The 16,126-nt window shown below is 49.8% G+C and overlaps 5 protein-coding genes across 5 annotated transcripts; 3 read left to right on the forward strand and 2 right to left on the reverse strand.

Moving 5' to 3' along the window:
* Positions 1-823: 823 nt before the first annotated feature.
* KY384_001060 (uncharacterized protein) lies at positions 824-4,150 on the reverse strand (the record flags this gene model as incomplete). Its single annotated transcript, XM_044809592.1, has 2 exons — positions 824-3,957; positions 4,015-4,150. 2 exons carry the CDS (start codon positions 4,148-4,150, stop codon positions 824-826), a joined length of 3,270 nt encoding a protein of 1,089 aa, XP_044673499.1.
* Positions 4,151-4,466: 316 nt separating this feature from the next.
* Positions 4,467-6,850, reverse strand: KY384_001061 (uncharacterized protein; the record flags this gene model as incomplete). The annotated part of the gene is made up of 2 exons (XM_044809593.1): positions 4,467-6,056; positions 6,113-6,850. 2 exons carry the CDS (start codon positions 6,848-6,850, stop codon positions 4,467-4,469), a joined length of 2,328 nt encoding a protein of 775 aa, XP_044673500.1.
* Positions 6,851-8,990: 2,140 nt separating this feature from the next.
* KY384_001062 (uncharacterized protein) lies at positions 8,991-11,462 on the forward strand (the record flags this gene model as incomplete). The annotated part of the gene is made up of 1 exon (XM_044809594.1): positions 8,991-11,462. One exon carries the CDS (start codon positions 8,991-8,993, stop codon positions 11,460-11,462), a length of 2,472 nt encoding a protein of 823 aa, XP_044673501.1.
* An 814-nt stretch (positions 11,463-12,276) lies between these two features.
* KY384_001063 (uncharacterized protein) lies at positions 12,277-13,884 on the forward strand (the record flags this gene model as incomplete). The annotated part of the gene is made up of 1 exon (XM_044809595.1): positions 12,277-13,884. The coding sequence occupies one exon, from the start codon at positions 12,277-12,279 to the stop codon at positions 13,882-13,884; it is 1,608 nt and encodes a 535-aa protein (XP_044673502.1).
* A 155-nt stretch (positions 13,885-14,039) lies between these two features.
* Positions 14,040-15,255, forward strand: KY384_001064 (uncharacterized protein; the record flags this gene model as incomplete). Its single annotated transcript, XM_044809596.1, has 2 exons — positions 14,040-14,723; positions 15,121-15,255. The coding sequence occupies 2 exons, from the start codon at positions 14,040-14,042 to the stop codon at positions 15,253-15,255; spliced, it is 819 nt and encodes a 272-aa protein (XP_044673503.1).
* Positions 15,256-16,126: the final 871 nt, after the last annotated feature.

Below are 16,126 nucleotides of genomic sequence, written 5' to 3' on the forward strand. Positions count from 1 at the left end.
GCGGTTAAGGGTCTAAGGCACCTGCAGTCTGCAGTCGAGTGCAGACTGCTGTGACCTTCTCGTATAGCGTGTAGCGTACAGCGTATAGGCTCATGGCGTCTTGAGCGATATATTTTCATTGGTTGACGTCATCAATACAATGGGGTGATGGGAATTGAAAAAGACAAGGAAGTCAAGATCATGCAGTGTGGGTGGGAAGATCATGGTGCATCCAAAGCGTGGGGGATTGAGCGAGTGGGCAAGTGGGCAAATGGGCAAGTGGGCAAGTGGGCAAGTGGGCCGTGCATTACCAGGCATTCGGGCCTTGAAGAAGGCCACCATTAAGGTTGTACAACGGTGGGTGGTGGTGGTAGTGGTGGTGGTGGCGGTACGCCGGATATCAAGACATCAAGACATCAAGCATGCCTGTCACCTCATGCAGTCTAGCTGAGGGACTGATACTGTAGAAGACAGTAAGGAGTCCATAAAGTCGCGCTTCTTGCCGAGAATGAGAGGCCGAGAGATCCGACGTGGAAGTGCCATATTATTACCTCCTCATCATCAAAACAAGTATCTATGCGGTACGCTAGTACTTTTGAACATCCTGTATCACCATTGAGTCATTGGATATGGCATCTAGATCTAGACGGCTTCAAGGCCTCGTCAGTTGATCGTTCGGTCGCAAGCAAGGCGCGCAAGCTCAGCGTTGTAGCTATTCTGGGCAGCAAAGATTTTGTGCAAGCCGGCGGTCACTCTGGGGTCCAGGGGACTTAAGTACCTTCGTCAAAGCTGACCTCCTCCGTATTTGTGTGGTCAATCTATTCCGTCTGGGCTGTACTTCAGATCATTGTTCAGTATGTAATCCAGTTACGTCGTTCTTAAGTCTCATGAGCTTCAGCAAAAAAGTAGCCTTTTGTATCTCCTGGTCCTCCTCGACGATAAGTCGTGAGCGGTCGTCCTCGCTCGTCGAATTGTCCAATTCGATCAGGGGTCCACGGACGACGCCTTTGATCATGTCCGTCCGAGACTTAAAGGTTCTACTTAATTCAACATCAGCAGGCTCATTCATTACCCTGTAGCACATCTCGACATCGTCGGTGACGACAAGACCGGCCTTCTTCCGTAACCTCTGGATACGGTTGATAATTTCGCGGGCCAGCCCATCTTGCATCAGATCCGAGTCACGTTCCAGGTCCAAGATGGTAAGAACATCGTCATCAGTATTGGTCGTGATGTCTCTGCCCTCGCTGTTGGAGACCTCGCGCTTTACAATCAAGTCTTCTGCAGTCAGTTTGATCCCTCCTACGACTATCGTGCCTTGCTCGGCAAAATGCTTGACTTGTTCAGTCGTAAGATCTGGCAACAATTTGCGCACCTTCTGTGCGTCCTTCTTCAGTTTCTTTCCTAGTGTGGGCCAGTCGGCAGAACAAGTGTATTGAACTTGAAATGTGCTCTCGTCAGACGTCAGCTCCAGATTATGTACGTTAACTTCATCTCGAATGTAATAGTCCAGTTCACGAAGATCCGCAAGATATTCAGCATCTGCATGTATGACAACCAGACGTTTCAATGGCGTCTTGAGACTAATAGTCCTTCGTTCGCGAGATGTTCTAGCGAGATTGACAATGTTTTGCATTCTTCCAACCTTGCGCTCGACCACGGGGTCTAACCGCTCAGGAATGAATGAAGGGTAGGGCAGGAAATGAACGCTTTGAGTGTCCTGATAACCTTGGAGCATAGCTTCGGGAAGACATGGAGCCAGAAGGAGGTAGAGGTGATCGGCTATGAAAGGTGTGAAAGGGGCGAGCGCTCGCACAAGGATGAAAAGTACTTCAAATAATGTGTTCAGCCCAGTCACTGTACTTTCCAACCCGGACTCGCCTTTCAAGCGTCTTCTATTCAGCCGTATGTACCAATTGGTGAGACTTTCTATCAGGTCGAGAAGCTCCGGAACCACAGTGTACAGGCGATAGGCGGCCATTTCTTGGTCGACAAATTTGAGTAAGCTGTGACACCGCGCTTGGACCCATTCATCCATAACACTACCGTGCTTTGTGACATCCAGCTTAGGATCGAATCTGAAATCGACATTTTCAGTCTTCTTCAGTAGCGAAATTTGTCCTCTCAGGAATTGGTAACTATTCCACAAAGGTAGCATTACCTTTGAAATGACGTCTTTGACGCCTGCTTCAGAGAATCTTAGTGTCTCCCCACGGACAACAGGAGAGCTGATCATATAAAGTCGCAACGCATCAGCTCCGTACGCGTCAATAACACCCATAGGGTCTGGGTAGTTCTTCAACCTCTTTGACATTTTTTTGCCGTTCTCAGCTAAAACTATGCCGCTCACGACACAGTTGTTAAAGGGAGATACACCAAAGAGGTGAGTGCCAAGCACAACCAAAGTGTAGAACCATCCCCTCGTTTGGTCAAGTCCCTCTGAGATAAAATTACAAGGAAATTGATCTGCAAAGGTGGAGGGATCTTTGAATGAGAAGGGATAGTGAACTTGGGCGTACGGCATGCTCCCAGATTCAAACCAACAGTCAAAGACTTCCTCGACTCTTTTCAAGATACCACCATTCTTTCCAGGGATAGTGATTTTGTCGATGGAGTCTCGGTGCAGATCCGTAATCTCGCCTTTGTAGCCGCTCCTCTCTTTGAGCTCAGCTACGCTTCCAATGACGACGATTTCGTCGTAAGCTTCATTGGTCCAAATAGGGAGCGGCGTACCCCAGAACCGATTCCTAGAGATATTCCAATCATGGGCATTTTCGATCCAGTTAGCAAAGCGCTTTTCTTTCACAAAGGTCGGCACCCAATGTGATTTTGCTATGTTTTCCAGCATTTCCGGAACGATTTGTTCGACGCCAACAAACCAAGCAGAGACTGCCTTCTGTATCAGTGGCGTGTCAGAACGCCAGCAGTATTTGACAGTATGAGTTGTCTGGCTGTTGACGACAAGCCGGCCAATGCTAGTCAAATGCTTGGTGATGACCTTTTCAACGGGTCCTCTCACATATTCACCAGCATAGTCGCTGACCTCACTTGTGAAGCACCCTTTCTCGTCTACCGGGTTAGGGGGTAGTCGATTGCGGTTGATCAATCCAGCTTGGGTCGCGTAAGTGTAATCCTCACTACCATATGACGGTGATTGATGCACAAGTCCTGTGCCACTGTCCGACTTGACGTAATCTGCTGTGTATACCCGAAACCACCAGTCCTTGTTCTGTTCGTAAAAATATTTATATGGCGGTTCATATTCTAAGCCTGCGAAGTCCGTGCCCTTGAGAGTCTCCAATTTAGTGAACTTCGCTTTCTTCGGATCTTTATAAAGGGTGCTAAGTAATGTTTCCATGATGATATAATTTCTATTTGTGCCTTCATCTCTGATCTTGATGTACTCAAAATCGGGATGGACTGCAATGGCAATGTTAGACGGTACTGTCCAAGGCGTCGTGGTCCAGATCAAAAGGTTTGTTCCTGGGTCCGCTCGCAATGGAAATGCAACGACGATGGCTGGATCTTGAACCTCCTTGGGATTTTGGTTCTCTTCAAAATTACTCATCGGCGTAGCAAGAGCAGTCGAGTAAGGCATGACTTTGTAGTCTCGGTACACCTGGCCCTTGTCATATAATCGTTTGAAAACCCACCATATAGTCTCCATGAAAGTAGGGTCCATGGTCTTATAGTCTTTGTCAAAGTCTATCCATCGCCCTAATCGCCCTATTGTATGTCTCCATTCTTCGGCATACTTCAACACAATAGATCTGCACTCCTTGTTGTATGCTTCAATCCCCAATTCCTGTACCAGATCTCTGCCCGATTTACCATGCTTCTTGTCAATCTCATGCTCGATGGGAACCCCATGGGTGTCCCATCCGAATCGGCGCTCGACGTAATGACCTTTCATAGACCAGTACCTTGGAATGATATCCTTGATAGTCGAGGCAAGCAGATGGCCATAATGTGGCAACCCTGACATTGAATCCTCAGTCAATGTACATCATGACTGAAGCAATGAATAAGACTTACCTGTAGCGAAAGGTGGACCATCGCAGAATGTGTACGGTGGTCGACCCTTTGAGAGCTCTAGCTGCCTCTGGAAAGCATCTATTTCCGTCCACCGCTTAAGAATCTCCCGATCGATGCGTGGTAGATCAATAGACATCGGAACTGTTATTTGTGATTATGTGTTGCCTCAACTTAAGGTAAACCGGTTAAATGACTCGAAGTATTTGGAGCTGCAGCTCCATGCCAAGAAATAGCTTATGTAAGCCTTTCGATCGAGCTAGCGCTGAGATAAAGGGGCTCTCCAGGCTGCCTTCGATGAATAAGACCATTTAACTCAAACTCGAGCTCAACGCGTCGCAAAAGCCACCAATTTAATCATACATCATGTCATTGGGTATCATACAGACATTATGTACAGTAATTGAGCCACCCGGCATTTTGTTCGCCAAACAATTGTCCCATGCTTCCAACAGTCACGCCGGACCATTTCCGACTTCCTGCACCCTTCGACCTGGACTTGGAGCAATACTTGGAGACGAGTAGCCAAGAGATACGAGTCTTCGTTGCCGGGCTTCTGCCAGACGAGTACTATCAATCAGAGGAGTTGACCTTTCAGAGTTGCGACCGTTTCCCACTTTTGACGCTGGGGAGTTTGTGAGCTTGGTAGATGGCGATGAGAAATACGGCTTTCGACTAGAGCCAGAAACCTGTGCGGATTTAGATGGATGCGGCAGGCTCGGCAAAGGGTGCTGGGAGGTGTATTCCCTCGATGCTCGGGTATGTGGAGACGGTCGATGGGAGCCAGCGTCCGTTGCTGCTCGAGAAAGGGGTCTCCAGCTAACGTTACTCTCGTTGTCTTCATCCCGGCGGCCTAGATTGGACGCCGTCGTGTGCGGTTTAGTCACAGTAAGCTGTCGATCTCGAACAAATGAAGACGTTTCACTTTGTGGAGAGCTTGGACTTCGTGGTGCTGTTATGCCCCTAAGGCTTGAGCGGCGAGCTTCAAGCCGGCTCATGACTCTCGAGCTTGCTCTCAATTCAGGATCATCATTGGTGTGGGGCGAAAGCGGTACTTGTTCTACCTTCGACATAATCGTGTTCCGGCCATTGAGCGGATTTCCTTCACGCTTCTCTGGCCCATTCACCACCTCAATCAATGCAATACAAAGCTCAGTCAGGCTTCGGCACATGCTATCGGCCTTCCATCGTAATCGGCGGTCTACTGCGCTGGCACTAGCTTGAGAAGCACTCGATGGTCTTGGAGTTTTTCCGCCTGTCATTGCAGCCAGCATAAGTGCCTCACTCGCAGTGGCTTCCAAAATTTTGTAGAGTGCTGCGTCAACACTAGCCTTCGCTTTCGCCAAAGCTGAGCGCAGGAGCGGATGAAGGTCCGTAGCCGCAGATTCAAAGATTTTAGATGAGTCTGGCGAAGCACTGGTGTGATGCGTTTTGGGAGTGCCCGATATGGTCGTCATGTTTGTTAATGCGGTGACGGGACGCTCTCCATAACTATTCGAGATAGCTGAATTGGCAGTCGCAGGCAGGTTACCCGTAAGTTCAATCTTGCGAATCCTCGCTTTGAGATCATCCAGCTCATCCCATACAGTAGATGGCGCGGTCGTAGAGACTGTTGAATCACTGCCGTCAGGTCCTGCCCTCGATATATCCTCCTCACCCCTAGATGAATCCGGCCGCTGTGAAAGAGGCGATGAGTGATACTTCCCTAGCGAAGTGTTGATCGAGCGTCTCCGACCGTGATGGTTTTCAAGGCTGCCATGCTCTTGTTGTGAGATGGGCACGGATGGGCTAGCGTTAAAGCCCGAATAGCGAGGACGATACCTTTGATCCAATGGATGTGCAGATGCAGCATAAGGACGGTCGCGAGACACATCAGCACGTAGCGAAGCCAAGGAGCTGAATGTAGGAGCTCTCTCGGAGGGAGGCGATAATGGTGGATACATTTCCCGAGTCGAGGCTTGCTGACTCGGGAAGTGTCCACCGCTTGTGCTTGGGCGGCCTGAGGTTGACACACGAGACGATTTGGTCGTAACTATCCCGCGAGACTGTGGTGCAGCAATCAACAATTGTAATCTTATTGGAATTGCAGGAGCATACTCACACGACGCCTCTCAGCTCGAGACATTGCTTCCCAGTCGTCATCTGCCAGGTTTAAAAACAGGTCCTCCTGTTGTTGATCTTGTGCGCTTTTGCTTCGGTTGCGATTGATTTGTACGTTACGCTCATTAATCCTAATAGTTGAGTCCTCATCGTCTTCCCCCAAAGCCGACCTTCGTGCCATCGATGCGGTCTCATCCATGCTCCTAGGTCTGGCCACCTCTTCACGTCGCGTCGGTCTTGATGTGTTAGCCAATTCTTTCTGGCTCAAGGCAGAGTCAACGTTGCCATTTGTCCTCCCCCAGGGCAGATCAGCATTATAAGATTTTTGTGTGATCAGCGCGGGTGGGGGACCTGATCTTGTTTCTATGCCGTGGCTACTGCGGGAGGCGGGGGCTCTTTTACTATGTGGAGATCTTGCTTCCGACCCAGTGGGAGGGGTTTGGAGGGGGAAATAAGACCCAGTCGCGGGGGTCGATGTTGACGCAGCTTTGCGACTTGCAGTCGGGGAGGTTGTGATGTAATGTCTCGCTACAGGCGTGGGTTGGAGACTCGATGAGGTGGAGCTGGCATCACTCGGGACCGCATGGTGATGTGTTGATGACGATGGTCGCGCATCTTCTTGGGACGCGTTTTCTGACTCTGCCGACACAAATGATCGTTCACTTTCGGAAAGGGACGTGTCAGACTTCATGGGATTGCTCCTCCACCGCGCATTATTCTGCGCAAAGCGTGAGGACATTCTGTTGACTGTGTGCTGGCTTTCTACTGTACGTCCACATCATAGGGTGTAAGGTTCGCGCAAAACGCGGACTTTCCTTTCTGGATCTCCCGGGCTCTTCCCACACTGCTGGTTGTTTGCAGGTGTACAATCAGCAGCAGACGCAGGAGCGACGTTGTTGGTACGGCAATTGAATGCGCGTCGCGATCGCTATCATACGGTACGTTTCTCTCACTGGGACATGCGGACCGTCGAAACCTTACCAGGACGGGAGATTTGCACTTCGCAAAGCAGTGGAGACTTTGGAACGCTATGGAGTAGTATGGAGACTTCCTCTTCTGGAGTTCTGGTGGATTTAGGCCGTTGAGCTAAATTCTACGTGACAAGCATCTGATAATGTTGAACAGCAACCGATGGAATTGACTCTCGGCTTCCGCTGACCGGTCAAGCCTAAACGTTCCCCCCAAATTACCTTCTGTATCACGCTCGCAGATGGCCTGGTCAATAGGGAGACGATTGTCTTCTACTTATCCAAGCTCCTTTCAAGGCTCATGGTGAGATCGTCGGCTCTTGTACGCTGGCGAAAACGCGCCGATGTAATCAACGAAAGAACCGATTTCACCTTGATTGCTCAGAGCACCCACCCAGCGGGGTTTAGCTCGAACCAAGCAAGAAGGTCGTTTTGAAGTTGAAACACTAGTCTTAGAGGTAACCCTCCTTGCCCTCTCAGCTTGCCCGAAATCACACAGGCCCAGTACGAGGAAGAAGCAGTAGAAGGAGGGCAGCAAGTCGCGAGCACTCAAGATTGTCTACGCCGGAGCGTGTGCACCGAGAGGGGTCTTACAAGCCTGCTTATTAGGAGCTCGAATGGGCCGTGATCAAATGTCAAACCACTGCAGCAACTGATGCTAAAAACACCGTTGCTTTCAGACATAAGGCCTATTTTTGATACAGCCTGCACGTAATTTTAGGACTCAGGTCTATCGTATTTTCTGGAGATCAAGTACCCCCAACCACCTGTTCGCCGTTGTTTCGAATTCCATCTCTGGAGGCTGCGTCAGCGGGGGCAGAGGCGGGGGCGAGAGGTCTCTCTCATGATTTGGGAGAGCGCTGGCTGGTGCTGGCGACAAGGAAAGTGAAGGCATCTGCTGGGAGAAGGCCTGCTGAGCCCGAGGCTCTGCTGCAGCCAGCAGCAGGCAATCTCCAAGAGTCCAAGGGCGACAAGCCTACAATAGTACAAAGGGTTTTAGGTAATCCACTTTTCCAAGGGCGTCCAGCACAATGATAGGATCAATAGCCCATCTATATGCAGCTTCTATCTGGTCTGTCTCATTGGCGGCTAAGGATAGAAACCGACGCTGATTGGATGCCAAAGCGCCGAACTAACAACTTGGTCTGTCGACGGCCCCTCCCCATTCGTCCCCCGACTCCCCCCATTCGCGAGTCGTTCTTTCGCCTGAAACCTCCTACTGCTGCATTTTGCATTTTGGAAGAGAAAGCCAACCGCCTGCTGTTATCCTGGTCTTCCTGTCATCACACTCCGACCTTCGCCTGACCTCAAGCCCGCGAACCCTTCCCTTCTCACCTTTTCCACAACAGCCTCTGCTTTCGTCGATCCCTCCACTTCTCTCCGGCCAATCTTCACCTCGAAAGCACCAGCGAGAGCATCGGGCAAAGGGCACCGGCGCAAGGTCTATACCAGACTCGCCTACCACCAGTCGTCACCAATCACGCAATTAAAACCCCTTTGGGCTCATCCGCGCTTCGGTGGAAGCCTCAGGTAAGCTACCTTGTCCTATCCTCCATTGGTCTCCGCTTTACGTCAAAGGACCATTCCTTGAGCGCAGCGTCAACGTTCCCTATTCATCATGAGAACACAGCCCTGAAGTCTACCTTTCCCTTAATTCTACAGCTTGTCGGAGCTTGTTGTGCGGTATGAAGTGATCGCGAGATGACTGAGACCATGACAGCACAGATCGCTCGCCCTTCCCTCTCACTACCTCAGAACCGTCATGGCCGTCCGCCTAAAGAATACACTCCATTTAGGGTAGCAACATCCCCTCTGCCAGGATACATTTCCATCGAGAGAGTCTATGAGAAGAGCAACGTAGAGGCTGCAACTATGACGAGCTCTCCGATACAAGCGACCTTTCCTTCGTTCATGTCTGTATTTGGACATTGTCCCGCCACGCAATCAAGTGACCTACCTCAATCACCAAGCAGAATACCAAATACCGACCTCAAAGCCAATTCTTTGGGCTTTCAATCCTCTATCCGTCGCGATTCTACTTCTACTTTTGAGTCAACGGAGACCTCGCCCACAACAACCATCTCGACGGTGGAATCATCACTCACAGAGCCTTCTCCAGGCTCATCCCCTGAGTCACCAGGCTCAGTCCATACGAGGTCGTCATTTCAGAGTCCGAAGACTAGTCTACATCTCAGCCCACGGACGATGGAAGGGAAAGGCCGCTTCTCAAATTCGTTTCCATCACTACCTGGAATAGATCAGTCAGAATCCCCTCACAAGAAAGTCCGTAACATGAAGAACTTGTCCGTCAATACCTTGGCATCAAATCGACCTGCTACATCCAATCTACCTAAGCTTGGGATGGTAGGTGCCTCCACCTCTCAGCCCAGTCACGCCTTTTCCGCCCCTCCAACTCCTGCCTTCATAGTTCCTCCAAAAGCTCCTCGGCGAAAACCAAGCAAGCTAGGTCTTACTCTTGAAACGCCTGATCCAGGGAGTTCTCATGCCCAAGACCGTCCCGCTATTGTCCCACAGACCCCTTCAGATAGCCAAATACAAACCCTAAGGCGATTGCAAGCGTCGACAGACGGCTCCCTCCTCTCTCCGACCGTCGCACCTGAGGGTGGTATGAGGTTGCCTCCATTCACTCAAACGTCCAGTAGCCAGTTTACTAAGGTCGGTCTACCGCTAAGCAGCTCTCCGAATCCACTATCCTCACCAATCAAGAAGCAAACTCTAGAGCACGTCAAAGAAGAACCAGATTACGAGGTTCCCTTGTCGCAGGAAGCCAAGTCCCCTGCATATCCTCAAGGCCCAGTATGCATTTACGATCCGTATCTCTATCTATATCTCGAGCCTACCGGAGTCGAAGCCCGAGAGTTTGATGTAATCCTAAATGTTGCAAGAGAGGTAAGAAATCCGTTTGAGAAAGAGAGAGAAGCGGTGCCAGAGAGAAGAACAGCAGATAAAGGGGTTCAAACCAATTTCGACAGAGTCGACAAGGGAGTTCAAGCATCATTTGATGCTGCTGGCGGGGATCTTGCAGGTCAAGATGACGTACCAGAGCCGCTCACGGCTACCACTGAGTTCTCCTTCCGCTCTGCGGTTGAATTGCAACAAGATGATGTTTGTAAAACAGCACCAAGCACGCCGAAAGCGAGTCGACCAGAGCCTGAATATATCCACATTCCATGGGACCACAACGCTAATGTAGTAGATGATCTGCTGAGGTTATGTGATCTTGTCGAGGACCGGATCAGGCAAAAGAAGAAAATTCTTGTTCACTGCCAGTGTGGGGTCAGCCGGTCAGCTAGTCTTGTAGTAGCATACGGGATATACAAGAATCCCCAGCTCACGGTTCAGGAAGCTTACGATGCGGTAAAAAATCGAAGCAGGTGGATTGGCCCAAATATGAATTTAATTTATCAATTATCAGAATTCAAAGGCAAGCTTACAAAAGCGCAAGTGGGTAATTGGCAAAGCTGGGGGGCACCAACTTCAGGAGGTTCCGGATTGCAGCAACCCCGACCCGAAGACTCTCGCATGGCAATGTCTGCCATAGAGCCTCATCCGCCCTCAAATCCGATCACAGGTGGCAGCAGACTATCCAGATTCGCTCCTACTGCATCTCACGATTCTCCAGACTCAAATTCGCGGGCGAGCAAGCCCCAACTAAGAAGCGTTAGTCCTGGGCCGTCGTCGGCTCCTCTTAATTATGGACTTGCATCGTCGAAGGCTCCCTCTCCACCTCAGATCAAGACTGGCCTAGACATAAAACCAATCCTTTCGCCACTAGAAACAAACACACTTCCTTTGGGGACTATTCTGAGTCCCACTGTTCAAACGACCGATAATGCACCAGTCGGGGCAGTTGCTAGCGATCTTCGAGAAGTTGCGAAAGGTTTACAACCTACCCTCCAATCACCCATGACTGGTTTCGCGGGACACATTGTCAAGGGTCAAGTCGATGAGACTGTTGCACCTCCAGGTAGTTGGCCAAACGATGCTGAAACGCCAAAGATAGCTGCCAAACCATCGATCTCTGACCTTGCCTTAGGCTTCAGCAGTCTCTTCGGTAGAAGGCAAGGACCACAAGCTTTATCCCTGGGACCACAACTTTCAAGGCCATCCCATCCACCAATAGCTCCACAATCTTTCAAATCGGTACTTCGTGACGATGTGCCACCTACACCGTCTCTGCTCTCACCACGAGCAGCTGAATTTACGGCCAGCCCTTTCCACAGGACCGTTGCTGGGGACCTTGCCGGCTCCTCGGTATTCGAGCAGGGTCTAATGAGCCCGAGGTCTGTTGATGAAGATCCGAGAAGCCCACCTCTGAAGGGTGAAGCACCAATTACGAGGAACATATTCGATGTCTTATGATTGCCACATTGTTTGAAGACTAGGGGAATTAGACCTACGGGGTCACCAGAATGGTAATTTTGGGCAAGCTCATCGCCCTCTGTAATTGGTCTGTGACGATGACCCCGAAAATGGCCTGGAGGCCTGTTATGGACCGAGGGTGCGATGATAGGAGGTGCTTTGGCCAGAATGACAAAGTTAGCAGTGACTTGTGCCTCGATGTCTTAAAATGTGGGATGTCGCCTGGGTAGATGTACGGACACAGACTTTGTAAGAGGACGCACTGATAGACGGGTCAGAAGCTCTGTACCAGCCGTTTCAGAGCAGATCGCTCAGGAAAGAGCACTGTTGCCTGTCTGTCCTTACGGGCTTCAGGCATTCTCATGGCGGCGATCCATGCGTAGAATGATCCACGGAAGTGCAAGGATGGGAGATGATGTTGGGTAAATATACCCATATAACAAATGTGATGATTAGCGTCGCTACATGAATAGTATAGTGTAATTCAAGCCATCGATCTTCAAAATCAAATCATAATTTCTATACCTTCGAACGTGATCGTCCTTACGGCTTACACCTTCACGGTCGCCGATTGACCACAACCATGCTGTCTTCAAAATCTTGCTTTTTGGCATAGGAATCCCAGTTTCCATTCAGTCGCGAGAAGCAGAGTTTGAAAATCATCGACAGCTTGCTGGAAACCTAGTTCGTCACCAACTTCTTCGGTCATGTTGTCTTGATTATGTCCCCTCCCTAACACCGAAGCACGGACCTAGTTCGTGCAAATCCACCCCCTTCTTGCATCTGACTCTAACGACCCCACCATCGAGACGCCATGGAGACTGCAATTCGCTTCTCCCCTAACTCAACCCCCTCACATCAAACATTTCTTTTCGCCGACGTTAGAGGACGCGGGTTCAACAGATGCCGTATCACGCATTATTCCGCCACCAGCAAGCCTCAGCTCAAGTATGATCAAGGTCCAGCCTTTCGAAACAAAGTTCCCGCCTTCCGCGCCCTTGACTGGGCGAGTTTTGATGAGGCGTTAGTCGCTGTGGGCACGCCTCACGGGGAGACTTGCGTGCTGAGGATTGGCGATCGTCATGTAGACAGCAGCGGTGCCGGTCAACTGGGGATTAGCAACGGCGGCAGAGGTGCCGAGGAGGAGATAGTGCTATCATTCACCCCAAAGTGCCAGCGTCCCTGTAACGCTGTTGCCTTTAGCACTCAAGGTTTGTTGGCGAGTGGACTAGAAAGGCAAAAGAATGATTCGTGTCTGAACGTTTGGGATGTAAATGCCGTAGCGCCTACTGCGCTGTCGAGTCAAGAAGGTGGGGTAGAGACCCTGTCCATTTCTTCCTCCTTTGGCGGAGCAAAATCTTATGTGGAGCCTCTGAGGAAGCTTGCGAGCTCCGAGGCGGTCAGTAGTATCAAGTTTTTCTCTACACAACCGAGTTGCCTTATCATGGGCGTGAAAGGAAGTGGTGTCAGGATCTATGATCTGAGAGAGAAGGACTCTAGTCCTGTTGCACAGTTTCACACAGACTGCGTCCACAACATCGCGCTTGATTCATTAAGAGAAGTGAATTTTGCATGTGCGGCACCCCTAAAAGACACAAGGGTGCAGATCTGGGATACGAGGGTCACTAGCCGTAGACAACCAGGCCTGGGGTTAGCAGGTGAGGGAAATGACGGCAGTGGCAAGCAGCAGGGCCCGGTCATTGTATATGAAGATACCTTCAACCTCGGGAGGAAAGAAGGTGAGAAGGCAGGTATATGGAGTCTACGGTTTTGCAAAGATACAGGCCTTCTTGGCGCCCTCTGGAGCAACGGAAATTTCAAGATTTTTGAATTGAAGACACACTTCGCTGTCAAAGAAGACGAAAAAGGGGCTTCAGATGCCCGTTTTGAAGCCTTTGGGGACGGAACAAAAGACATTCTTTCAAATTTATTTACAAAAAAAGTCCATCGAGTTGAACGAGCGTTTCATGATCAAGCGCACTATCGTACGGAGCAAGAACGTATCGTATCTTTCGATTTCACAAATCTTGCTGGTTCTCGCGGCACACCTACAGCTATGTTCCTTCGTGGCGATCGGAGTGTTGAGATTTATGAGGTCAAGGGGCCATCTGCTGCCTTGACCGTATCGAGCTGCGGGGAAGCAGCCATCAGCAGAAAGCCTTTAAGTCAGATAGTATCTGTGTCCGACGCGAGCGCTGAGACCATCTCCTTAAAACAACGTATCCACACGTGCTTTGCAAGTCAAAATGTCCATTCTGAAGAAGAAAAAAATGTGCCTGTTACAGCAAACATTGCTGAAGCTAGAAGACTTTGCGAGAAAGGCTACTCCTTGAATATTGCAAGAAATATCAACCTGATGCAGGGAAATGCAGAGCTTCGGAGCATGTGGACCTGGATCCAAAGTAGGCAACGAAGCTCGTGAATTGCCAATACTGACTCTGACCAGGAGCAAAGGAAAGTGCTGCCAGTTACGTTGGCATTCACCGTCTTTGGAATCAAGAAACCAGTATGTGAATCTTGCAGCCTTTGGGCGAGGGGACTGTGCTGAAATAAAAGGAAGGCTTCCCAGTCACAACAATGACGACCAACAACCCGCCGGACTTCCTTACCATAATCAAGCAGTTATCCCTTGATTCGATAAGCCTGCACCCAACCCGAACAAGATTTCTGGAACATCGCAAGGTTTGCTTACATACGATAGGCCTGAATCTGACCGAAGAAAAACTTTCTACAGAAGTCTCCAGACTCGCGGAAAGCGGTCAGCAGATAGAAGCTGCCTTTCTTGCCCTTTTACTGCACAACCATAATCTGGCCCTAACTGCACTCAAGACTGGCAAGAATTTGCCCCGTCATAGAGTATTAGCAATCGCAGTTGCCGGCTATGATCGAGGCAATAACGACGGCTTGTGGAGTGAAGCAGTTGATGATATGCGTCAAAACGCTGAGGACCCATACTCTCGGGCTATTTTCGCTCTCGTTCGCCGTGGTAATTGGCGTGATGTTCTGAAAGAACCTTCCCTGCCCCTCACTTATAGCACTGCCATCGCCCTTCTTCACCTCTCCGACACCGAAGTGACGAAACATATTAATGATGCCACCACAAGCGCTGAGGCTAGCGGCGACATCTCAGGCATCTTCCTGACTGGCCTGACTGAGCAATCCATCTCCCTCTTTGAAACGTACATCACAAAGCACCCCGATCTGCAAACCACAGTCCTGGCTTTCGCACACGTTGTGCCTCGTTACTTTACATCTCATGTCGTAGATATCTGGCGTGAAACGTACAGATCATGGATGAACACATGGCGTCTCTACAAACAACGCGCCACCTTCGATATTCAGCTAACGAAGCTCTCCACACCGCAAGGAGGAAAGCCCCTGATACCGCTCTTACGCCCGCAATTTGCTTTGTTGTGCCTTCACTGTGAACGTAGCGGCACTCCCGATCCGCCTTCAAACCTAGAGAACACAACGCATAAAAATTCCATTTTCACAAATGGTACTACATGCCCCAAATATGGCTCACATATGCCGCGCTGTGCAATTTGTATGCAATGGCTCGGCACTCAGGAATGGCGGGGAGCAGGGAAGACGAAGAAGCAAATATTTGAGGGGATGATGTGTGTTTGTCGAAAATGCACGCACCTAAATCATGTAGGATGTGCAGAACGCTGGTGGGACCGGCAAAGGATTTGTCCTGTCGTGGGCTGTGATTGCGTTTGTCGCGTTAGCAGTTGAGAAGCCCATATTCTCAGCTAGTATCGAGGTGACGATGTCTCAAACGGTTGTGTAGCTTTTGGATCGTCTTACTACGTGAAATCCCCCTTCGTCCTGTATTTCCAATCAATAAAGGGCCGAAGACAAGTGACTAAAATATACGAATAATCACCTACGGGTTTTAATAAGGATTTATTGATCTTATGCATTCTAGGAATTCATGTTCCTAAAAGAGCGACTTCCAGATCATGTCTATGTAAATAATTTAACATTGAAGTACAAATGAGTGTATGCGAACCTGCCAGGATTCCGTAATTATACTGAAGCATACAGCGATTGCCACATACTCAAGGCGCTGGTTGAGGACGAGTGGCGCGATAGAATACTCTTACAGACCGAGATGAGCAACATCAACCTGGTGTGATTTTGTTCCTTAGGCTAAAGAAGATCGCCATTGAAAGTCAAGATTGGGTACAGAAGAACAAGCCTCCACAATCCGTCTTTCCCTGCCGTCATTATTGCGATAGCGACATACCTTGAGAAGATTTACGCGAAGAGCCTGCTTGCATAGGAGTGGTGACTTACGATGTGCCTGTCTGAGTGGATCCTGTTGGTGGGGAAGGATCTTAAAGTTCAGTATAAAGGAGATCATCCCAAGACTTAATTTTTTGCGCGTACTTTCTATCTTGACTGCGCATCTACAAGAATGCTCACCGCTATGCCCCTTAGCCAAACCCAGCTCTAAAAAATAGAATTTCGCTCGGCCCGATAAATGTGCCGAGAAGGCTGAACGTGGCCACGCCAAATTCAATTTTAGGGGGTATCTTAGGGAGGGGTACCTGGGAGAGATGCCTATAGGGGGGCCACATAAGGCTGCTTTCCCCCTAATTCGCGCCTGTAATTTAGCGTGGCCACGTTCAAACACACCAACCCTCGTCCCTCGGTCA

This window comes from Bacidia gigantensis (assembly GCF_019456465.1).
Source record: "Bacidia gigantensis strain McMullin 20006 chromosome Unknown contig_125, whole genome shotgun sequence".
Classification (NCBI taxonomy): domain Eukaryota; kingdom Fungi; phylum Ascomycota; class Lecanoromycetes; order Lecanorales; family Ramalinaceae; genus Bacidia; species Bacidia gigantensis.